General features: G+C 33.1%; 1 protein-coding gene and 1 long non-coding RNA gene across 2 annotated transcripts; one reads left to right on the top strand and one right to left on the bottom strand.

The window, feature by feature from the left end:
* Positions 1 to 339: 339 nt before the first annotated feature.
* Positions 340 to 980, bottom strand: LOC127714150 (uncharacterized). The gene is made up of 2 exons (XR_007987576.1): positions 796 to 980; positions 340 to 539 (listed from the first exon to the last, which is right to left on the bottom strand). It is a non-coding gene; the product is annotated as an uncharacterized LOC127714150 (long non-coding RNA).
* Positions 981 to 4677: 3697 nt separating this feature from the next.
* Positions 4678 to 12711, top strand: LOC127714142 (uncharacterized). The gene is made up of 8 exons (XM_052220145.1): positions 4678 to 4821; positions 5132 to 5174; positions 5788 to 5907; positions 7709 to 7803; positions 8151 to 8244; positions 9739 to 9881; positions 11132 to 11179; positions 12281 to 12711. Exons 1-8 carry the CDS (start codon positions 4720 to 4722, stop codon positions 12416 to 12418), a joined length of 783 nt encoding a protein of 260 aa, XP_052076105.1. The 5' UTR covers positions 4678 to 4719; the 3' UTR covers positions 12419 to 12711.
* Positions 12712 to 27037: the final 14326 nt, after the last annotated feature.

Below are 27037 nucleotides of genomic sequence, written 5' to 3'. Positions count from 1 at the left end.
TTGTGAGAAGCCGTTACTTCATTAGGCCCCAGTTAAACTAATATTCCGGAAGGCTTGACTGTAAAACGTATGATAGCTCTCAATAAAACAGGTGTTCATACCATCACAAAAAGGAGCCAATGCATCAAACTAAGAAACTGGAATTTCCATATCAAATTGAATGTGACCAATACCTTTTCAATCTCAATGAGTTTTTTCTTTAATTCAATTCACGTCATTCGACTATTGCATTTTTTCTTCATTTCAAATATTTGTAAAACAGTCTAGAACTTTTGAAATGAAATTATCATTATACTAATTCTAGCTTTAAAAACAAAATTACAACATATAAAACAAAGGAATTTATGTTATCATTTATTTCCAGTTTATCATTGAACACAATCAAAAATAAATTCATATCAAGGTACATGTACATAATATTGACCAATCTTCTACTTGTACCCCATCCCTACAACAAAACAATATGAAAATGTCCTGTTTTCATTTTACAGGTCAATAAGAGCTTCTCCTTCCATAGTACCCAACTGCTGGTCAATGGCCTGAAATATAGAAAAATATTGATAAGCAACTAAGTAGAATTAATCTAAAAATATAATAATACGAACTACAACACCAAAAAGTAAAAGCATGATTTAAGATCCAGATAACAACATAAGGATCGTGGTATAAAAACATATGATTACTGATGAATCAATTGATATTTTTTAATATAAAACTTCTATTCATGCTTAATATTATTCATTTGATCAAATATATATTGGCATTTTTAAAATCAAATACACTTTTGATTCTTACCTAGCAGCATATTTGCTACTGTTCTTTATCTCCTCTTTTACTGCCAAGAGAGATGATGATTTCCTCTGCACTTCTCTCATCTAGAATAAAACAATACATATCAATAAAATTATAAAAAAATCACAACCGCTTATAACTATTGAAATAAACAAGCATCTTTCTATTTATTTTGAGGAAATGTTGATTGTGCATACCGGAAGTGCTTACGAAAACAATGAACTCGATATGACACTGGATTTGCGAATGATGCACCTCATCCTGATAAGACTCGGCAGATTCCGCTAACCTTCATGTTCCATTATAATCTGCCGAGGAGTACCGAACGAAAATTATCCTCACAAACTCCTTTCCAAGAACATATATAAATAAAAAAATAAATGCAAACTTGCATGATAGAACATTAAACAACTCGTATCATCTATACACAAGATAGTTTGAACACTTAAAGCTCTTACAAGCACTTGTTTCGTGGGATGGTACCCCCTTTTCTCTCCTGCATTGACTATACGGTAGTGTACTTGTAAATAATGCTTATAACTGTCAATAATCATTTAAAATTGGCATTACAAAATAAAAGACAGTATAATCATAACTCCTTACCTTTCTGAAACAGTCAAGTTACGGTCAGTTATGGTCAGAAGTAAACTTACACCCCAGTTCTATTGTTATACTTCATAGTTTCTATTTCTGAAACAAGCGTAAATTGAATAGATCTATTGTTACGAATAACAATGGATTTTGACCACAGGGTGTGACGAGCGGGGTTTCTGGAAACCCCTGCTTCTACATCCCGTAAACAAAGTCCATTGTTATTCGTATCAAAAGAAATTGATTATTTTTTTAAATAGCATGTACATAAGAAATTACTAATAATGTTCACTACAAATTGTTTCATGATATTAAAAAACACATTTTAGGAAATTCCAATAAGCATCTATATGGAATACAAAAATAATCCTTTAATACTCTTTTGCTTGAAGGTATTTTTTTTATCCCAGTCATACGTCTCTATTCTAAAGCATTGATCTTTAAAAAAAAATGGGGATTCTAACTCCAGGACACCCCCTCCGGTTACCCAGTGGCCGATCCGGGGGGGGGGGGGGGGGGTTCCGCGGGTTGGACACGACTTTTATTTAAATGATCAATGCATTTGAATGGTTGGCCTCCCCTTTTTTTTCTCTTGAGTTGGGAACCCCCGGCTTGATCAGCCCCTGATTGCCCCAAAAACGGAGTTCCTCTATATTAAATATTGTATGTTGAGCGTGTCTGGTAGTAGGGTTTCTAATGCAGACACACCTATCCCTTAGTATGTTCGAATATGAATGTTTTTTTTATTCTCGAGAAGTGGGGGGGGGGGGGGGGGGCTTTTGTTTTTGATAAAATCGTAAGATATAAAATACAGTTATGATTACCTTTATTAAACTGATACAGGTAAGTACTTTGGGTTATAATATTGCCTTTATCTTTAGTCTCTTCTACCAAATCCAACGCTTGCCACAAAATGTCGTCCGTCTTATACCCGTCCATATTGACAACTGTATACCAGGAGCATGATGTATTTTTTTGTTTGTAATAAGAATACACGAAACAGTCAACCTTGACCTGCTGATCCATATTAGCACATGGATTTAACGGGAATATGCAAAACAACTTCGACATTTGTAAAATATACTCACTTGTCAAAGTTTGAACGAAGATAACCAAAGTAAGGTTACTAGTGGGGTTTCATGTAATAAAAAATATTCTTATAAATCATGGATTGATATTGTCAATAAATATGCTATCGTTTTTTTTTGTTTTTTTTCATTTAATAATCAATGTTAACAAATATAGGGTTTAGAATGGGGTGTAAGTTAGTTATACACCTCGGGATACGGTGTGTCTGGATAAGAAACCCCTCCGGCCTCCGGCCGACGGGGTTTCTTATCCAGACACACCTATCCCTCGGTGTATAACTATTACAGCGTGGCCTTAGAATTCGGGTTCTTTGTTTCTTCTTCCCGCTCAAAAATTAGCACGTGATATGAATGCCGTATTCGGCCTAAATGTGTTGTAATTCTAAACGTGTTTAGGAAAGTGTCTAAATATTGAAAGTGCTTAGAATTTAAACACGTTTAGCTTTATATACTTGACAAAGTAGCTAAACATGTTTAGCACAGCAACATGTTTATTGAAAAGTGCTGAGAGCCAAAACATGTTTATTGCGAAGTGCTGAGAGCCAAAACATGTTTATTTTTTTATGTTTAGAAATTAAACACTTTCCTAAGCACATAAGTCTTGCAACACGTTTAAATTCTAAGCACAACTTTTACAGTGAAAACACTCTAAATATGTGAAAGAAATTGAAATTATAAAGGAATTTAGATTTAATAACAAAAATTTACCCGTAAAAGAGAAATGGGGTCCATGCGTTAACGCTTCCAAGCGCACGTGAAGGCGACAACTTTTGGGCTTTCATCACTACATTTTCAAAGAATGTGTTTACATTGAAATTAAAAGTTTGTTTTTTTTTTTGGGGGGGGGGGGGGGAATTTTTTGAAAAAGTAATCAATTATATGTGTGGAATCTTAATCATTTTCTGTACTAGAGGGAATAAATAGTAGTATGTCAAATATTATCTTAACTATTTTTGCTTGATTACACAACACTGAACTGTTTTATTAAGCCCCGCCTACGATAGCAGTAGGGGCATTATGTTTTCCGGTCTGTTAGTCCGTCCGTTCGTTCGTTCGTTCGTTCGTTCGTCCGTCCGTTCGTTTGTCCGTTCGTCCGTCTGTCCCGTGTCAGGTTAAAGTTTTTGGTCAATGTAGTTTTTGATTAAGTTGAAGTCCAATCAACTTGAAACTTAGTACACATGTTTCCTATGATATTATCTTTCTAATTTTAATGCCAAATTAGAGTTTTGACCCCCAATTTCACGGTCCACTGAACATATAAAATGATAGTGCGAGTGGGGCATCCGAGTACTATGGACACATTCTTGTTTTTTCATGTTTCCTGCCTCAAATAGCAAGTAGGGGCCTGAAATTACGCTGTGCAAAAAAAAAGTAATGATTGAAGTGGTTTCGTCCAGTTGAAAAGGTAAAAAAAAAAATAGTGTGTCCGGAGCTAATTTTAAGACCCACTTAACATAAAAGTGTCCGTATTTTGAGTTAGAGCTGGTGAAGACAGTTTTCTATAATTTTGATATAATTTGTCCCAAAAGTAGTACACCACACTGTAAAAAATATTATTGAGAAAGCGCAGGTGCTTTTTTTTGAATTTGGATTTATTGTCTAAAAGAAATGCAATACGAAATAACTGTGCGTGTTCTCCGGCCAGGAGGTAAAAAATAAATGCATCAAAGTTAATATAATCCCAACTCTTATACAAGTTGAAAAGCTAAACATTCACCGATTTATACACACCCGGATACAATGGCTTACACGTTAAACTTTGTTTGAACTATATGTACTTTTAAGAAAATACTATCAATGAAAAAGAATCTGATTCGATAAAAAGTTGTTGTTAAAGATCAGTAGTGACGCCGGGTCCGGAAAGACAATATGGAAATATTTGATTTTACTATCATAGTGTAAACATATGATATACATTTTCTTCATACCTTTGTAACGGGTTAAAAATTGACAAAGCCTTTACGTAAATTAATTTACTGAAGGATTTTGTAAATAACATGTAATGATTATTTAATAAATATGAGAAACGTGACAGCATCGTGAAATTGGTCATTAGGAGATTAATAACTGCCACAGAAAGCGCGTCATTATTTTGCGTAAAGCTATACAGAAACTGTTGGTGAATAAAAATTCAAATCTCATTTTGTAGTTTAAATCTCTAGGATTTATTCATCAAAAAGTTTTGTCCATCCCATTTTTGTATATAAACCGTTGAATTTACTGATTTCATTTTATACAACCACTGGCAATGTTCTTGGAAACGCGTATTCTGTTTCTAGGGGTATTTCAAGCGATCAACGTGTATTTTCGGGTGACAGGCAGACACATTGGAAATGAACATGTTACTCAGGTAATTTTGTTTGTTTATTTTTATTTTCATTTGTTTGTTTTATAATTTGTTTGTATATATAAAATGTAAGCATATTAAAATACCTTAGTAAATATATCAAACAAAACTTAATGCCGTTGTCTACATTGCATCGAATGTTATGATAAATTATATCCTTTATGAACATTGAATTTTAGAGGTATTTTTTGTTAATGTATATTTGTTGTATAAAACATTTAAAGTAATGTGAACCGATACTAGAGTCAGATAGTTTTTTTTTCTCTTTGTATTGCTATGATGATTTTATAAATATGGATTAACTCACTTTTAGACTCAAGGACACGTTGAATCGAATTTTACAGAGTATAGCATAGGTATGTTTGATTATTGAATATAACAGACATGACAGAAAAAAAAACCTGCATCATCTGCATAATTCCATATCTAAAGAACATCAAAATTTGTAAATTGACATTACAATTATTGCCAGTGTTTTTATTTTGAGCAAAACTATCTCAACAGATTTGTTGTTTGCAACCTTGTGTTTGGCCCTGGTTTTTTTCAGACTACCCTCCCCCAAACAAAAAATAAAAAAAAAAACAGAAAAAAACCAGAAAAAAATCAAACAAACAAATAACATTTAAAAAAAAACACAAAAAAAACAAAACAATATAACATTAACAAAAACAAAAATCCAATAGAAGAAAAAAGAAGAGTAAGTAAGTAAGTAAGTAAATTTTATTTAAAGTCGGCATATATATACATAGTAACAGCAAAACATGAAGCAAAGCCACAACTGCCTCTAGACAACTTTGCCTGTTATGGGTTACAACCTTATTTTCAGTTTTGTATACACCAAGCATTATTCATTTTGATAATAAGTATTCTGTTTGCTTTCTGTTCAACAGTAAAAATAAGATAGTGAAATATGTACTCACATACTTTTTGTTTGTATATTGCATGTAAAATGTTAAAACATGGTTTTAGATTGTATGGAAACCGAGTTTACGAGACACAATGCTGAAAGTTTGCCGGACGAATGGGATGTACCAAGTAATAAAATAGAAATCAGAAACCGTTTTGTAACCTGGTCATACCCAATTCAAGGTAGAACATTTATGTTACACGTATAAAAAATTTACCTCAAATATAGTTATACACCGCGTTTAAAATATCATTAAAAGTGATTTGTCTGAATAAATACACATGTTGTTCTCTTGCCACTCGTGTATGAATGAGTTTCTATAGTCAGCATTGTTTGACAGAGTCGACCTTACACTTATAATTGAGCTCGAAAGAAATCTGACAATTAAGTACGGACAACAGTAGCTTATTCAATGTTATGATTTTTTCAACGCCGTATATGTACACACTATTTTGTTATTTAACTACATGTATATAACTAGACATTTTCAGGACAATTACAATTATATGGCTTGCTTTGTATCAGATTGGTAACGTGCTAAGTGAAAGGTAACAAACCGTAGGAAGGTACACTACCAATTAAAGTTTGTGTTCTGACTCTGAAATGCCACCTACTTATCCTTTCAATCTAACTAAAAACCGATCTCTCATCGCTCCCGTTTTCTGATATGTCGCGTGTGACATATCAGAAAACCGAAGCGATGAGAGATCGGTTTTTAATTAGATTGTTATCCTTTTAACCTTTTTAATTTGTCATTGATGCGTCTTTTGTAGACTAAAAGCGTATCTCGCGCACTAAATTATAAGTGTGGTGTCATTGATGAGTTTTTTAATCATAGTATATCAGATTTAAAGTTTTAGTTTTGACCGTGCACAAGGTTTAACCAACAAACTCCCTTACTCGATTGATTGATGACTGAACATAGTGCTTAGCGACCAGTGGCATTCCGCAACCAAGGCGAGCACAATTCAAACAGACAACCGAGACGGTTTTTCAAAATTTGTATTCACTTCAAACCATAAAATGTTTGTATAGATATTTTCTAAACTTTGACAGATACTATAAAATAAAAGTTCTGAAAATAAAATTATATCTCATCGCAAAAAGTGATGTCCCTTATCGTAAATTATCGAATTTCTGAACATGATCATGGAATCGTCATGTCATCTTTATCGAATCGTAGGTTACAAAAAACTCAGAACATCAAGTCACGATAATGGTGGTAAAACTCTTCACGATGCAATACAAAGGAGTATATGGTCAATTTTCACTAAATTTCTTCCAGTCACAGGATCAAGATACGAAAATTGATGGAACACAGCCTTTGAATATTAAAGAGTCTGAACATTAAATCCAAATGATTTTCAGTACTTTACGTTGCTGTTGAAGACAGTTTTGGTGTAATATGGTTTTATAGCATTGAAGACCATCCTTATTATAACCAACATGAATTATATTGTATTCAGTAGAGTACACATATAGATTTACTTTCGATCAAATTTTGGTTTTTGGTTTAAAATTTATTGGATAAATAATCGTAAGCTTCCAAGATCATTCAAAATTGCTGTCTTGAGGCACCTTTAGGCTTCTTAAATTGGGCTCCAAGATTAGAGATACGACAAAATATCGTTACAGGCGGGAAAACTACATATGAAGCGGTGATTTTGCAAATTTTGGTTTAGACTGAAGAACTTTTATAGCACGGCCCTAGAATGAAAGGCATTCCGCTGAAATTTGACCTCTTTGAAAAAAAAACCGAATCTAAATTTAAACAAAGAGATGAGATTTCGAAAGATGAAAATTGATATGAATGAAATAAAAATCATCTTCAATCTAATTGTTACATTTTCAGTGGTTGAGATGTGCTATTGGTTGTAACAAAATGGCTTTAGAAATACTAGTAGTTGAAATTAAAGTTATGATCAATTTTGCAAAAAATGCATCATGCCACGAGCTTTTTTTAATGTAAGGGTTTTTTTTCAGATAAAAGCAATTTAACAGGTTTCAAGGTATGGTTTACTGACTGGGAAACTGAAAGTTGCAAACTTTTATTGTTGAATAATACTCCTCATAACTTAGTAAGTATTGTGAAACTATTACTAGTAATCTATTTACCTTTCTATTTCTATAGTTCTACAAGTCATCTGCATATGAAAAATGACAATTTTAAAAAAACTTATGAACAAACAAATAAATGAAACAGAATGTAAAAATGATAATATAAAAGAATCCTGATATAGGCTTTCACAAGTTTTTGGCCATCCTGAAACTTTTAAAAGGTGTGGGAATATTTGTTAAAGGTCAATCTGGGTAAGTTCATCTCGTACCACAGCTCGGCAGTTCTAAAACTCTAACGTTTGTTTTCTCAGTCCGAGGTTTGCCCTTTTTTGTCTAACCATAGACTGCATATTTATGAAAATTTCAGATGAATTTAAAAACGCACTTGCCAGATAGATTCAAGAGTACGCCTGCACTGTCAGTATTTGTCTATCCACTTGTAGAAATAGGCTCAATAAAACGTACGTAAATACTTATTTTAAATAATTCTATTTGACATAACAAAACATAACAATGTATATGATACAAGTTTACTTACTTCTACTTGCATTTTGATTGTCTGAATTTTAATGACAAACTCTTAACCCAAATGCTTCGTATTAACGTTCCACTCTTAGAAGACACGCCTACATACACGGGTGCAAAAACTGTGACAACCAAATATACGACATAAGACGGAGTAGTACTTATAACCTGTAACCACGAATGAACGTGGAATTTGAATGAAACAATCCTCTAGTTTTGAGCGACCCAAAAAGTCGATATATATATATATATATATATATATAGATTCTACCACTACATCGAGTGTGATACGATATTTATCCATTCGAGAAGGTTAAATTTTCAAATTTAAAACGCGAGGCTTGCCATGCGTTTTAAATATTTAAAATTCAACTGTCGAGAGGGGATAAATACCGTATTGCACGAAATTTTGTGGTGGAATCTGTTTCTCTAATGATTTTTAGACAAAATGCAAATAATCATTATCCTTCTTTTCGAACGATCTGAAAAAAGATGTGTTCTGTTTATATGACGTCATCAGGCATTGTCGCCTTTTTTCATGACATCACAATAGGAATTTCGATGGGAAGCAAGAAAATTTGACGTCATAATCGAATTTTGACTAATGACAAACTGAGATCAAACGAACCACACGTTGATTAAATAAAAATGATTAACAGGTCAGGAAAATGTTAAATCGAGTAAGAATTCGAGAAATATTAAAAATAAGGATATGTGGTATGATTGCCAATGAAACAACTATCCACCAACGTTAAAATGAAGTGGATGTAAGCAATTATAGGCAACCGTACGACCTTCAACAACGAGAAAAACCCAAGCCGTATAGTCGACCTGAAAAATATGAAACAATTCAATTATTAAGAAAAACTAACTGCATAATTTATAACTAAACAATTTACGAAAAACAAATATGACAGACATTAACCAAGACAAACACTACAGGCTCCTGACTTGGGGTAGGCACATAAAGAATGTGGTGGGGTTAAACATATTTGTGAGCGCTCAACCCTCCCCTAACCTGGGACAGTGGTGTAACAGCACAACATTTATAAGAACACACTATAAAAATCAGTTGAAAAAGGCTTAACGCATCAGATCGATACAAAGAAAAACATCAAACAAAAACACAGACATGACGATGCAGGGTATATATCTATCTATCCCTCATCTCTTACAACAACAAAGACATTAAGTACAGATCTGAGAGAATAGAACAGAAATATTATTTTGGTATTGTATTTTTTAATCTTTAGTGTTATCTTCGAATTTTAATATTTTTATTCATTATTTTTGTTAGCGTCGTCTCTTTTACTCCAATATGTATTCCATGTCCACATTAAAAAATCCAATGCTTTAATTGCCTAACGAGTATTGTTTATTTTAGGCATGAAAAACATTTTGATTGTTTAATTTCTCAATACTCTTTCTAGACGTGCAGTGGAAAGGTCTTTCGTTTTTAAATGTATCTGGGAACAGCATTAAAGTTGTTTTTGATCTACAGCATATAAGGTCCATGGACTTCAGTCTGTACAGGAAGAATGGAAAGCTTGTCTATTTAAAACGTCTTTACGGAGTAAGTTTATACAGTTAAATATATTATGTAAATGTCTTTAAGTTTGTACGCCACCCCCATTTGATCGAAAAATAAATGTCAGTTTTTGGCCAAACTATATTTTAGCTTTGCTCCGCTCGGCAGTATATATTCAGTTTTCTGAAAGTATGCCCCCCTTTTAAAAAGTCCTGATCCGCCCCTGTAAGATTCTCACTATGCGGTACGTACTCATTGAGCTGCTTCTTTCCATAAGACTTGAATGGGAAAATTTGTATTACAGCATAATTTTGTAAAGTATACAAAAGTTAATCGTTTTATCAATAATTTATACTTTATGTTCTGGTGCATGCTATTGATCATCGCTGAAACTTTACTGGAAAGAAACGAGTTAATTGTGTTTGTTTCTCTCCAACAAGGTGCATTATTTTGGTAGTCATCTCCCTTGTCACCAAGCTTTAAAAAAAAGATTTTAAAGGACCAATCTAACCGTTATATTAGAAATTTCAATTAAATTATTTTACAAAATATCCACACAGTATTTAGTTTGATAACAAAAGCGTGTTGACATTTTGAGATGAACCCCAAAGATTAGAACATACAATTATATCTCTATTAAAAGAGAGGCGGAACATACCAAGAGGGATGTTCAAACTCATATGTCGATGACAAACTAACAAAACCAAATGACGAAAAACAACTAATAGACAAACGACAGAATACAACACACAACATAGAAGACGAAAGTCAAAGCAATAATAAGCTTCAAAAAACAGCAGGGGCTGTTTTAGGATCCTGCTCCACATATGACGCCGTCGTGTTTAACATATATTTGTTTATTACTATGAATGCTTTTTGTAATACAAAAAGAATGCTTCAGGTCAAATGCAAATATATCTATATGTCATTTTATTATTTAGTGAATGAGAAATACGTTCATAAATTGATTAAGTTTATTCTTCATATTTGAATTTGTGTAATTATTTGTTAAATATAATCTACGTAATGGCGGAATAGGGAGAGATTATTTCCTCCTTTCTTTGGTCATATTCCTTGTCATCCATCATATTCGATCTATCTCCTTCCTCCAATCCTCTTTGTGAACACATCTTACTTTCTGTTTGACCCTTTTCAACAAGTTTCCATGATTTCAATGTTTTTGTACAATTCAGACTTACATACAATCAAGTAATATCATAATAATTCGTTTATACTAGAGGAAAACTGTAATTTGTGTATTCTTGCAGAAAGATTTATTTTCTTGTTTATTGTAGTCAATGGTTGAGGTGAAGCATCTTTCAAAAGGAGTCTATTTCTTTCAGGTACGTAAATCTCATCATTTAATAAAGAAAATTACACAAATTTCATAGTTTTGACGATTTAAAGTATACAAAAAATATTTGACATGTAGGTATGAAAAAATACAAAACACTATAAATTGTGTGTGTCCGAAGTGCTTTTTTTTAATTAACCTTCAACATGAATATACTCAAAGCAGAAACGTTTTAAGCCAGGGATGTATAAATACGTAGAAACTTTAGAAGCTTTAAATTAGTGCCAAAAATATCATTAATAAAAATACTATCAAACAAAAGTATGAAATATACTTTGCTGATATTGAGGCAATGGAACAAACTAAAGCGTTTATCTGCATGTTAGGGTAACATTTCTGACATTAGAATGTTAATAAAATGTGAATACTGTTTAAGAATGAACATTCACAATTTAGAATTTCAAAAGAAAAGTGAAGACAATTTGATATACTAGGAATGTAAAATTCAGTTTATTCCACAGTTTTATTTTATTTGAGGTTAGTGAAAAAATGAGGAATGAAGAGGTTTTTATATTAATGAAATACTAATTGCTAACAGTTATAGATCTCTCAGAATATAAAAAAGATAAAACGTTACAGTATTTTAAAACGGTAAACACATTTCAAGTAGATTAAGATAAGTTATGATGAACACTCATTCTTAATATATTGATAGGTTTCAAAGTTAAAATTTGATGAACTTTCAAAATAATTTTCTACCTCTAAATTGTGTTCTTGTATAAAACATTTTACCTTTTTATCTAGCTTTTATGCATAGATTGAACTTGCCGTATTTGACACAATTTTTCGGAACTTTCGTTTTTTTAAATACTTCGTGCTTGATTTGTTCCAACTGCTTTGATTCGAGCGCCACTATACTTAATCTTCAGTAAGTGAAACGAGCGTCTTGTGTACAAAATCATATTCTGGTATATATATTCGATCTTAGTATACCTGATCAATCTTTCAAAACGCTGTTTAATAATTTTGTTTAACTTTAATATGTTTAACATTCAAAAAAAATCTTTCATCTCCAATTTTCATAATTTACATAATATTCTTGTACAATTGTACAATAAAAATATGTAATTTTTGTTTTTCATTTTCACAGCTGGATGGTATAGAAAGTAATATGTCTTCAGACCACTGCCCTTGTTATGTTGAAACTTTGGGCAAGAAAAAGTGTCTAACATGTGAAAGAAAAAAAAGTTTAGAGTTTCATGTCCCAGGCGAGCAGTCGAGTATTTAGATAGAGTGGTTGATGTTGTACAGTGTATTTGTATTTTTAATTAGTGGTTTTGCTTGAATAAAATGTGTTTTGTGTGCAATTGTATTATTTTTCTTTTTTATTTTCTAGTTAATTTTACTTCAATAAATATTTTCTAAACTATATTATTCACAGAATATATATAAATTTAATTTTAGAAATTTAAAAAAGAGCACGAAACGCTGTACTCATCAACAAGCGATCTTTCTCATGTCAAGAGTACACAATAAAATCTATCATAGCTTGAATCTTGCTTTTAAATTAGTGGTTTTGCTTGAATAAAAAGTGTTTTGTTTGCAGTTTTCTTTTTTCTTTTTTATTTTCTAGATAATTTTATTTAAATATGTATATACTAAACTATATTATTCACAGAATATATATAAATTTCATTGGATAAATGTTAGAACAAGCACGAAACGCTGTACTTGTCGACAAGCGTTTCTTTCTCATGTCAAGAGTACACAATAAAATCTATCATAGTTTAAATCTTGCTTTTTAATTATTGGTTTTGCTTGAATACAATGTGTTTTGTTTGCAGTTTTATTATTTTTCTTTTTTATTTTCTATTTAATTCGACTTAAATAAGTATATTCTAAACTATATTATTCACAGAATATATATAAATTTCATTGGATAAATTTTAGAGCAAGCATGAGACGCTGTACTCATCGACAAACGTTTCTTTCTCATGTCAAGAGTACACAATAAAATCTATCATAGTTTGAATCTTGTTTTTCAATTAGCGGTTTTGCTTGAATAAAATGTGTTTTGTTTGCAGTTTTATTAATTTTCTTTTTTTATTTTCTAGTTAATTTTACTTACATAAGTATATTCTAAACTATATTATGTACAGAAAATATATAAATTTAATTGGAAAATTTTAGAACAAGCTGTTGTCTGCTCTATGGTCGGGTTGTTGTCTCTTTGACACATTCTCCATTTCCATTCTCAATTTTATGAAACGCTGTACTCATCGACTAGCGTTTCTTTCGCATGTCAAGAGTACACAATAAAATCTATCATAGTTTGAATCTTGTTTTTATCCTGAAATACAGTACTTTTTATATATAAATGCATATATATATATATATTCAGAATAGCTATGCTTTGTTTTTGTTTAAGTAAAATCGACATTGCTTTAACCGAGAACTAATAGAGGACATTTGGTACCATTTAAACGTTTAAACCCGCTGCATTTGTTTGCACCTGTCCTAAGTCAGGAATCTGATGTTCAATAGTTGTCGTTTGTTGATGTGGTTCATAAGTGTTTCTCGTTTCTCGTTTTTTATATAGATTAGACCGTTGGTTTTCCCGTTTGAATGGTTTTACACTAGTAATTTTTGGGGCCCTTTATAGCTTACTGTTCGGTGTGAGCCAAGGCTCCGTGTTGAAGACCGTACTGTGACCTATAATGGTTTACTTTTATAAATTTTGACTTGGATGGAGAGTTGTCTCATTGGCACTCATACCACATCTTCTTATATCCATATAAAGATATAAAGTGATGACCATGACCTTTTTGAACAAGATTTAGATAAGCATATCACATCATACCCCTCCAATACATACATTGCAGTCATTCATTGGCTAGTTTACAGAGTAATTTAAAGTAAAATGTACCGAATGTATGGAAAGCCACAGTGAACCCCCCGATCATTATTATTTTTCCCTTAGAAATACATGGATTTAAATAAATCTTCGGCTTTTAGAATCCCGCCGATTATTATCAATTCTATAATCGTCGGCTTTTAAAAATAAAGACCCCGCCGATTACTTTCAATGTCAAAATCTTCGGCTTTTAAAAATTTACCGCCGATTATTATATTATAAAATCTTCGGCTTTTAATCAAGAGCCCACCGATTATTATCAATAATAAAATCTTCGGCTTTTATCAACCAAACCAAAAACGGGCGTATTAAAAAATAAAGACAAGAACAATAAAATGGAGAATATAGAATAATGGAGTGTTGTATTGAGTGATTGAAAAATGATGGGGAAAAATATGAAGAATAGTATACAGAAAAAATGACCTAAAATTTTGAACAATACAGAAATGACATTGAATGAAAGACCCAAAAACCCTATTTAGACTTTTGTATAAAATAAGGAGATGTGGTATGATTGCCAATAGAAACAACTACCAGTAGCTGACAGAATCCAAATGACTAGGGGTGTAAGCAACAATAGGTCACCATACAACCTTCAAAAATGAGCAAAACCTATACTGTAGTCAGTTATAATTGGCTAAAAAGATGACCAAATGTGTGTCCATGCAAACAAAAAACAGAAATGCCCTAATTAAATACAAAACAATAAATGAAAATCAAATATGGCAGACAGCAATGAATTATAGGCTCCTGACTTAGAGTAGGCAATTATAGAATATGGTGGGATTAGTGAATTTACACATGATCGTTATTGTGCATGTCTATAAGACACAAACGATAGGAAATTATAAATTTTACAAAATATATGATGATTTATCTGTAGGAGGAGATAGCTGGACAAACCACAGTGGCGGATCCAGAAATTTTCATAAAAAGGGGGGGTGGGGGGGGGGGGGGGGCACTGACTGCCTAAGAGGGGGCCCGTTTCAGTCATGCTTCAGTGATTCCTTATATAATCAACCAAATTTTTCAAACAAAAAAGGGGGAGTGGTCCGGGACCCCTTAAAAAAACTCTAAATCCGCCTCTGAACCAAGATCTCTATTTGCAGCTGTAGTACCAAGAAAATGACCAAGTCCAACTTAGGCAACTACAGCTGTGATCAGCTATAATTGTCACAATATTTGGAAGAAATCAAAATCCTGTGGCCATGCACACCTTTATTATGGGTATGAACATCCTACAAAATATTAAAGTTGTACCTCCAAAACTGTAGGAGATAGCCGGACAAACAATGCATCTTACGGACGAACAGACGGACGGACAGGGGTAAATTTATACCCCCCCCCTATTTTGTCACGGGGGGGGGGGGGGGGGGGGGGGGGGCTTAAAAACTATACAGACGCTTACGCACACACTTAAATATATACATACATACATACATCGAATGGGATGCTTTTTACCTTCCTGAGAAACGATTAAGACCAAACGTTTGAAAACCAATGTCTGATATATGTATGAGACGATTGTAGAATTAACGCCCGTCTGGCGTACAATTTAAAGCCTCGTATCTATGATGAGATTATTTACGACCACTGGGTCGACGTCACTGCTGGTGGAGGTTTCCTCCCCGAAGGTAATATCAGACCAGTAGTCAGCATTTCTTTGTTGACATGAATTATCATTGGTAGGGTCATTTCTTTAAATTAACTGTTTACAAACGTTTGAATTTTTCCAAAAATATTAAGGATTTTCTTCCTCAGGAATAGATTACCCTAGCTGTATTTGGCAAATCTTTCGGAATTTTGGGTCCACAATGCTCTTTAACTACGTACTTGATTAGGTCTTTTAACTTGATTCGAACGTGATTTATGGGACTTTTGTAGACGAAACGCGCGTCTGGCGTACTCAATTTTAATCCTCGCATCTATGATTAGTTTATGTATGTATATTGAAAGACTTGTACACTTGCTAGTAATGCATATGTGTGAATTCAATGCATATTTCATAGTTTATTTTTACCGCCTGTTTGTGTGTGTGTGTTTTAGGAGTATACAAGAACGTTGTGTCGACAGGGTATAGCGTCTCCGGCTATGCATGCATGCATGCCCCACAATGCGAAATCATACTCAGTAAAATGTCACAATCGAGAATACGACAACTAGTAAATCGGTAAAATTACAGATCAGACGACTATACTAAAGATCTAATAGATATAGAAGATGTGGTATGAGTGCAAATGAGACAACTCTCCATCCAAGTTACAATTTATAAAAGTAAATCATTATAGGTCAAGGTACGGCCTTCAACACGGAGCCTTGGCTCACACCGAACAGCAAGCTATAAAGATCTAAGACCGTAAAAATATGTCGCAAATGAGTTAAGACACCTACACACCGTATCGGTTAACTAAGTCGTGATGGTGACCGTAAAACTTATGAAGTGCTTCTTTATAACTCTGTTGGAGAAGTTTTTGAGTAGGGAGCACAACCCTTGTAATGGTAGTACATCAAGTGTGAACATGCACGAGCGTAACCATGGTAACGCATTAGATAAGATATGTAAACGCCATATGATGAAACAGAGAATATGTTACTGCTGAGAAATAGGTAGTTGACAAATTGGGAAGTTGAAATTATCACGTTTGTCATGAATTCTAGTTTGAAGTCGTTCATCGGTGTCAATATTGAGGAAAAGATCAAGATATAAAGCACATCGGTGTTGGATGTTACTCACCGGTGATATAATTCCGTTCAGAGGGAAGTTGATATTTTTTTCAATATCCCAGGACAAAGTTGCATGCGTATGTCTGTGCACATATGTCTCATCGATTGTATTTTATTTCCCATATATTTGAACATCTTTAGCCTTCCACTTTATAAACATTGACATTGATGTTTCTAGAATTTAAAGTTAAACCCTAAATCTAATCGAGTTTAAATTGACCGATTGATCGTTGGTGTTTAACGCCACGTTCAGCACTCTTGATCATATAATGGTGTTAATTGAAGGAGAGAGTAGAGATCCTGAAGTCAACCGCCGACTTTCGAGAAGAAAAAAATGCACTGATTATCAATTGGGATCGGAGTCAAACGCACTTAGACACGAGCAGGGTCCGAACTCACAACCTTAGAGTTGACAGACTAGTATTTAAAAGTTGTTCATAAATAGATCAGACTGTCAAAGATTTGTAGTACAGTTGTTATTCCCTATACTTTGCAAAATTTACCTTAGAGAATCTTGGCTACTAATTCTTAGATACAATAACGTGACCCTGTTTCTGATACTCTGCTATAGTAGCGAACACACGATTACTTTATCATATCTAGACTATTCTTTGTAAATCATTTGTTGTTTATTGTTTGCTTTTCATCCTGACCATAGGCGCTTGGTGCATGGACTGTTATCTTTCATTCTATATCAGTTTTTTTTTTATAAAGAAAATGCTTTGTTGTGCTTGTCCATACGATATCAACAGAACAGTAGTTTATATATGATGCCACTCTATTTTCTGCAGGAAAGATTGACAATTTGGATATCGTACATCTGTTCGCACCGGCACATTTTTTTGCACCATATTTTCGGTAAATTAAATATCCGGACATGTACCTACTCAAAAAAGACTTCCCTTTTCTTTCTGTTTGTAATATGTATGTAAACTCACTCAGCTACACATACATTTCAAATTGCCACTACTTGGAAACTTTTATTTCGTCAAGTCCATTTCTAACGAAGGGAGTAGATGTCAAACACAATGCATGAAATTATAAACAATGCATGAGATCATGAAGTCCAATAAGTTCGATATGTTTCCGAATTTTTGAAGCTGGTGGCTATAAAAAAACTGGAGAAAAGTGGTGTCCATACCAATGGCGCTAGTATTTCTGATTAAGGTTTGTTTCAATTCAGACACATAGAATACAATACAGTGTTTATCGTAAACTTGCAAAGTTAAACTTGTTCTATGTTATTTCCATTTCAGCCGATGAAAGTGAAAACAGTCAAGACGCTTTCTCTTTAAACACAGTTATGGTTCCAGTGGCACTACTAGTGTTTGTTTTGGTAACTGTTATATGTTTAGTGTGTATCTTTCGGAGACATCCAACATTGTGTAAGTATATGCAATATTTCATTACGATATGTTTCTTGAAGATTTAAAATAAAAAATTATCCAGCATAGAATTTGAGTGAGTTTTGCTTATTTTGTATCACTATTTTTGTCGTGCATATTCAGCGAAACAGTTTTTTATCGCTTGGAATACATATAAATGGAAGAATCTCGTAAAAGTGCACTATAAGCATGAAAATAATCCCTTCTACAAATAAATGGTTTAACTTGTATCAAGCACATATAGACATAACGACTCCCATTTGACTATATGGTGTCCTCTTTATATTGGCATGACCTTCCATGTCAAAATTGCGATACTTTCATCGCGCTGGGTTTTTTTACTGCATTTTTTTAAAACAAATTACTTAGTAACAAGAAACAGAAATAAACAAACAAATATTGTTTGTACTAAGTAACTAGTGTCGAGAACAAAGAGAGTTCCTTGTTTCTCGTCTTTACTATTTTAGTGTTAATTATTTTTCAGGTTGCGTAAAGTCGACAGCAAACGGTCGTTTAGTTGTTTGTTATCGATCTGGTAGCGACTTGCATGACAAAGTGGTTCAGAGATTTTGTGACGTTCTTAAGCACGTGTGGCACGTGGATGCAATAGAGGAAAATGATATCAGATCCAATATTCTTCTGAACAGCTATTCAGAAACAGAAGAAAGATTTAATATAATTGTAGTTGTTGGTGGACATGGAACCGGTCAGATGTCGCAACAGCTTACCAGTTCATCCGTAGATAACAATCCTTTATCAATGTTAGTTGAAAACTGGGAATGCAGACCTACACTTGTGTCTTATTATCAGACGTCATCATATCTAGCTAAAACAATATCAACTGGTCTACAAACATTTGACTTAAACGATGAGCTTCCGAAATGTTTGGACTACATGTATGGTAGAAAACTCCCATTAAGGACCAGTTCAAAACTTACAGATGACATAAAATGCCTGGAAAAAGCAATAGACAAGACATTGAAAGCATATAGCGACGGCAACAAATACTACGAAGTTCCGGACAACTTTTCACAACACCACTTCGCCGATGATGACAACTACAGTTTTATATCACACAACGAACACATTGCTTCTGCACTGTTGCAAAACTCCTTCAACAATAGTTTTACTGTAAAATTTCACCAGTCAAATAGAAGTATGACAAGCTGTGATCATGATGAAAGCATTACTATTGGCGGGAAAAGTGTTTGACAATAAAAACAATGTAAAGTGGTTACTTTTTTATACCATTGTTTAACGCTTTCACAGTCTATCCACATATGTTCTATATTTGGGACAATTTAGAGCCTAGCATATTCTAAAGACATTTATTTTTGTAAGACCTCATATTTACATCTAGATCTTTTTACAAAATTTGTGTTGCTTAGTTGCTGCCTTTTTGCTACACGCCTCACATTTCCCTTGTTTCATGTTTTGAGTTTAAACATTGGAGGGTACTTTTAAGCAACTAATTGAAGGCGTTTTACTAACTCTGCTTGATGGCAAATAAGTGACTTCCAATGGTATATTTAGCGCAAGATATTCAAAAGGACAAGTAAAATCTTTACAACTAGTTGTGGTCATTGTACTATATATGTATTGATATAGAAGATTAGTTTTGCAATTCTTTTATTATATAACCCGACCCCATCGTAAAGATTTAAGGGCAACTACAGTGTGCTAATGTTTGCAGGAGACAAACCAAGTGTAAGATAATTCATACACTTTAACCAAACTGACCAATACTGGACAGCCAAAATCGTCTTTAGTTTTAGTTTAGAACTAAGTATAGTATTAAGATTTATGCATTATCAAAAACAAAAGTAAAACACACAAGGATAAGAACAATTTTTCAATCGATAGATGTATTTTATTTTATTTTCAGATTGAGAGCGATTATGTGATGATGTTTTATACTCTATAGGTTTTGTTCTTCATTGTGACGATGAACTAATAATATGTCCATTTTGTAAAAAAAAAAAAAAAAAAAAGAAGTCGACCAGGTGCACAGATATGACACACAATCACTACGTACACATACAAATATGCCAAAAGACCGAATGAACACATATTTTAGTGCTGTTCTTCATCTTAAGCTCACATTGAAACCTTCAAAATAAAACAGACACTCTCATTTCATTGGACGTTTAAGACGATCAAAAGCACTGATTTAAACGGACCTATAATTGTTAATTTCTGTGTCAATTGGTCTCTTATGGAGAATTGTCTCATTGGCAATTATACCACATCTTCTTATTTTTATATTCTTTGCTAAATGTTAATCAAACGCACATCTGTGAAGTAACAGTGAAGGACAAAGAAATTTAAATAAATCGGGCAATTAATTTGTTATCTAAACATTCGCCCGAAACAAATTAAAATATTACAACACACCTCCACGCTAGTGATCTTGACTTACATCTAGAAATTGACAATGAGGGTCGGATGAAAACAAAACTTTACGACAAAAGAGATGATTTCAGCTTCCGAATTGTGAACTTTCCATTTCTATGTAGCAACATTCCAGCAGCGCCTGCATACGGAGTATATATCTCCCAATTGATACGATATTCCCGGGCTTGTATTTCCTATCACGATTTCCTTGATAGAGGATTGCTGCTCACAAGGAAGCTACTAAACCTAGAGTTACAAATGGTGAAGTTGAAATCATCTCTTCGTAAATTTAACGGACGCCATCACGAGTTGGTTGACCGTTATGTAATAACCGTTTCACAGATGATATCAGATATGTTCCTTATGTCGTAACTACAATATCCTTCCCTTTTCACGAATGTGACCTACCGAATTATACTATTTACTGGATTTGTAATAACATAAGCAAAACGACGGGTGCCACATGTGGAGCAGGATCTGCTTACCCTTCCGGAGCACCTGAGATCACCCCCAGTTTTTGGTGGGGTTCGTGTTGCTTAGACTTTAGTTTTCTATGTTGTGTCATCTGTACTATTATTTGTCTGTTTGTCTTTTTATTTTGGCCATGGCGTTATCAGTTTGTTTTCGATCTATGAGTTTGAATGTCCCTCTGGTATCTTTCATCCCTCTTTTAGTGACACATTTCCATTAATCCCGATATGGAGTGTACACGGATTCCACTGTACCCTCGCAGCTCTTGAGGGTGCTCCGAATAACGGAGGGATCTACGTACATACATACATACCAACACACGTATCCAATATTAAGTGCAGCTGCCAAATTACAGGGAAAACCGAAATTATGTAATATAACTAGTTTATTAAAAGATTTTTTTTTTGGTAAAACGCTTTTCCTTGTTAGCTCACCTGGTTCATAGGATCACGTAAGCTTATTCCAAGATTGTCATCGTTGTCAAATCCTTTATTGCCAAATTGCTCAATAGTTCCTGCCACCCCAACCCACCTTCAGTTTTTTGCATCAGCACTTTATTTCTAGTGTACTGCATACATTTTTAGAATTTACCAATATTTGTTTCAACGACATAGCATCAAAAGTGAGTCACCACTGAAGGTTGTGATATTTGTAACAGTAATACTCTTGTCATGCACAAAACTTACATTCTTTAATTATAATAATTTGATAAATGTAAACAACAATTCGACATCATGTTTAATAAAACCTGAAAGAAAGCTACGTTTTGTATTGGAATTTTACAACATACATTATACACTCTATTTTAGAGTTTTATTTTTCTCAATCTAACTACATGTAAATATCTCATATTATACCACACAAGGAATAAAATAAAATTAAAGTTAAAAGGAGAATAATATTACATCATGTCTTGACTATATCACATTTATAGTTCAGTGAACTACAAAATCTAGGTCAAAATCCAAATTTGGCATGGAATTTTAAAAGTTTATTTCATAATGAAGATGGGTAACAACTTTCAAGTGGATGTGACCACAACTTACTTTTAACCACAACCTAGAGCTACCTTAAATCAAAACTTTAACCTGATATGGGACGGACAGAATAACGGTCGGACGCACAGCCCGGAGAACATTCTTCTTCCTATTATCTTAAATATTACTACACATTACGATAATTCGTCAGAATTCCTTAGATGAGACATTGTTGAATTTGAATTGGATAAATCTTAAACATGTTTAAAAAAAACAATATCAATTGATAATTTCCTTTAAGTTGTTATAACCCGACATTCAACAATAATTTATTCAGAATAGCGAATATTGCTATTAGAATTGAACAAACGTTAATCGTTCATATAGTCGGCATAAATACTCATCCCTAGTTAATGATTCTTGTTTCGTATCTTACGTGGAAAGAAAAAATGCTTTACCAAAAAGATGTAATTTTTTTTCACTGTTGTTTTTTTCGCAGTAAAATCATTATTGATCGGATATTATGATCAAGATATTTATCTTGAAAAATTAGAAAAATATTGTTCACACTCGTGTTTCATGAATGACATCTTATTAATGAATTTATCAATTTAATTGCCCTTCTTCCATTAATAAATGTTGAACATTTGTTAACTACTCGCCATCTTTGCCTCACATATTTGATTTTGTTATGACACTTTTAGAAAAGTTAATTCATTTTGCCAATTGTAGACTCACTGTCTGGTTCTAAACAGAACTGGTCTGCTGTTAATCTAAAACATAAGTTGAAAGTGATATACAGGCGTTTTGATCAATTTTTGTTGAACGTCAACTACTGATTTCAGAAGTTTTAGCTAAGCAAAAGATTAAATGTAATTAAAAGATTATAAAACTTACAGATTACGCAAATATGAATTCGATCTTTCCGCTTGCTCTTCATTGGCAATAAAAAGTTATATCCCTTTTAAGAGAAACAATTCATACAAATGAATGACCAATTACAGGGTCAATTATGGAATTGGCAAAAAGACAATTGGTCATTTTTATAAGTTATTGATACATAAATAAGTTGCAAAAGCAAACAATTAAAATAACACGTGGCATGCGCACTAAAATCAGTATCATACGTTTTTATTTAGACTGTGACATACCATTTCAATGGAAAATTTAACAAATTCAATGTTTATTCCAAATGCTAATGTTCATATAGCATTTAAATTTTTTTTAAAGCCCTCCACTGTCATTCCAAACTGCCTACACCAAAAACAGGACTAAGGATCGGCCCACAACCCTTTCATGATCCTGACTAGTTTACAAAGTAGATCAGCACCGATTTGCAGACTTTTGGGTCTGCAAAAAGACAAAACAGGAACAAGAGCAAATATTGGATGATTCAAGATGTTTTTCATCTCAGCGGGTGTAGTTTGTACTATGAATTTGACTGTCCCTCTGGTATCTTTCGTCCCTCTCTTGTACGAGAAAAGTACAACATGTAGGAAATTATCTTAACGATATCGGTGTTTGTAGATTTGCCTTGCAAATATGTATACATAACTCACTCCCTCACTTGTGTAGAAAAGGTAAAAATATTTGAAGGAAGTCTGAGAAATGTGATCTATTAAGTACTACTACTACGGGGGTGTTAACGACCTTGATTACCCATAAGGGTCTCGCACGGTCGGAATCTTATATCTATTAGCTACCAGTTTTACGAATGAGTGTTGGTATTGCTAATGAAAGTTATTGTTTAATTTTATTCAACTTCATGTCAACGGCATCACCGACAATAAACAACGAGAGAGACTAATGAAAACCAGTGTAACAGTTAATTATGAGAATTTGTTTTTTGAAAAGGGAATTTATTGCATTTGAGTGCAAATGTTTGCAGCTGGACTTATATTCTATATAGGTGTATGCAAAGTACGCGAGTTCCCGATTTCCCCAGTCCTAATTCAACACAATTATACTTGTAATGACTGGTTAGAGAGGGGGTAAGGGGAAGACCATTTGATTTTCTTGTGGTGGTAGGGGTTTGAAAATTAATAGCCTGGCCTGGAAAGAACTAAACATAAATAATCTTGGTCAATATGCCATTGGGATAAAATGAATATCCTACAACACAAAATGCAGGAAATGTTCATGGCAAAAGTGAAAATAACTGTTTCGCTCGGGAGAGAAATAAACATGCGTAGCAACAAATAAAAATGAATTTTTAATCCTCCTAGCCCCAACCAGAATATCAAATATGTTCCCCTTAGAGTAACAAGAATAGAATCTGATGAACGGTTTTCTGCAAACCCATGTTAAAAATACCTATTTCGGTAAAGGAAAATTTTACTTTCTCGATGGAAATTGCGCTATCTCTTTTCTTTTATTCAAGTGAGCATCTTTATCAAGAAACACATCATCAGACATTGACAAATTTATTTACTACATTCACATTACACCATAGACATAACATAGCAAAAGTTGAATCCGGGAAACACTTGTTAAAATATAACCACATCTTGAAAAGTAATTAATATATTTTATTGGACCAGCAAAATCATGCCAGTAGTATAAAAAGTCAATTATTAACGCAAACAACAGTAACCAGGTTCCTGAAGATAAATACATTGTATTGAATTATACTTTTTTCTTTTGAACTTTTGAAAGTTAACCTTGAAAAAATTAATTTATCTTACTCGTTTAGGGCTCGACTGCGCATGGCGCAATAAAACATCCGAAAAAATATCCAATAATAGATTAATTGTTTGTTGCTTTCTAAAAATTAAGTGAACATCTTACTTGCATATTTAGAATTGACTATAAATCCAATCGATAGGTTCTGAAGATGGATTCGGCCTGGATGAAGGTAGGGAACTTCGATTCAAATGCCAATGTTAAATGAATATATATTTGATAGGCATTGAAGTTTGTCCATGCAACAAGCCACTTATGTACCCCTCGTGGTTTATTAAGGAATAGAAATAGGGTCATCCTGTGGACTTTTCTCGTTCCCGTAGTAAAACCCTCGCTAAAGTAGAATGTTCGATGAATGGTTGGGGATGTATAAATACGCAGCCACATCCGATCGGAATGGGTACGTTCAAGACGCCTCTTTTCGGCAGAGTGCCACTACGCTCTGTGCGTGCTAAAGAACCATTACAACAACCCCTTTTTGAAGAGTCCGTTGGTGATCTGTAGCAAAGCAAAGGTTTTGCCCTAGCGAATTTAAAGTGTAAATGACAAAGCGCTTTAAAGTTCATCAAAAGGAATTGACAAATATGGCCATGTTTACACAAACAATCTTCTGGGAGTACAGAAAACCGGTGCTTCAAAAATTGTGTTAAGACATGGCTGGATCTAGATATATAAAAGGTATATGTATTCTAACTAAAACTAAAAAACTGACCTAGATTTTGATTTGCATTTTTTTTAGTCTGCAGAATTGGCAAAATATACAAACATCTGAGTTTCACTTTATACGGTCCATTCGGTTGAACAGTTGAAATCACCCATTTTTTGCAGATATCTATTGTCCCTCTTCTGTCCATGTAAATTAATAAAGTTCACTTCATTGATGATATGAGGTGAATTTCTCAAACATTTTTCCCAACTTAGTTTATTTTGGCACTATATGCAGGAACGATAAAAAATGTCTAGCAAAATCCAGTTAAGTTTTGAAACTTAAAAAGCATTTAAAGTTTATTTTTCTTGGTCCAGCCACGCCGTAGAATTTTTCCAGGGGCAAATTTTTTCTGCACTCGGAGTACAATATGTGGTGGAAAAACGGCTTTATTTGACGAAAGGATTTGATGAACCTAACGAAATGCTCTATTTCACTTCAGTCTCAATTTTTTTTTTTGCATTAATTCTCCACACTTTTCATCATCTTGAAATAATAAACTAAATAAATTGGGGACCAGCTAGGGCCCTCACCCTATTTATTGTTCTAAGGCACAAACTTAAAACTTAACGATACTTAAAAATTATTTCCGTTACAAATAATTGAACGTTCTTTATATATATATATATATATATATATATTTCAGAAAATTCTTAATTATGATGTCTCAAACCATTGTAGTTTTGGTACTACTTAGCGAAATCGGTGAGATATTTGAATTATATCATAAATGACAAAAATGTCAGAAAAAATTGACGAACACCAAATCCAAAGATCATTAAAACAGTTGTTAAAGAGTATTCAATTAATGTTCCATTTAGTCGAAGGAAGAATTGGACAAAAATGAAAGAACAGTATGTGAATGTTTATTTGTTGTCCTACCAACAATTTTTTTTACCATTAATTCTTTGGTTTTGTTAATTCTAAATAAAACTGCATTTTTATATAAATTTTTTTTTTATCAATTTCTTCAATTTCAATGTTGGCGACAGTGCAAATAGGCAAAGAAGGGATCCCAATGTACTGGTTTTTGATATGGTTTAGGACAATATTTAACGTTTAAAATGTATGTGTCCAACTCTTTGCTTCAGATGACATGGGATACTCATTCTAGGTTAATCATGTGTATCACTGAAAGAAAAAGAAAAAAGACAGTTACAATGTAATTTGATAAGCCTAATATTCGGAAAAATGCAATTTCGTGATTTCAGGTTCTCACAAGTTGTCAACTTTTGGCCGGTAGACCTAATTTCTTATTTTGACGAATGAAAGTTAAATTATGTAAACTTAAAAGGAATATTTTCTCTGGAAGATTTTTAAGTTTTGATCCGAAATAGTAAAAAATCAACATCAATAAACTTCAATACAGATACTGCAAGATCAAAGTAAGGTATGCCTAGGTTTTGGTCAAAATAAATAATTTTCACTTCTAAATTCATAAGCGATTCTATTTTTCATGATCACATACAAAGGTCCGGTAAGACTCCATTTTGGCCCCATAATATAGCATTTTTACAAATTTGTTAAAATGTAAACTTTTAGCTACTTATTGGAAAGTAGAATACTTTTGCTACATAAATATTGGCTGTTTTTGACAAGACAATGCACATGCATCAGGTACTAGCATCATTAATTCCTGCAAAATTACTGAAAT

Source organism: Mytilus californianus, unplaced genomic scaffold, assembly GCF_021869535.1.
Source record: "Mytilus californianus isolate M0D057914Y unplaced genomic scaffold, xbMytCali1.0.p SCAF_1, whole genome shotgun sequence".
Classification (NCBI taxonomy): Eukaryota; Metazoa; Mollusca; class Bivalvia; order Mytilida; family Mytilidae; genus Mytilus; species Mytilus californianus.
This window is presented reverse-complemented; position numbering and strand designations above follow the sequence as displayed.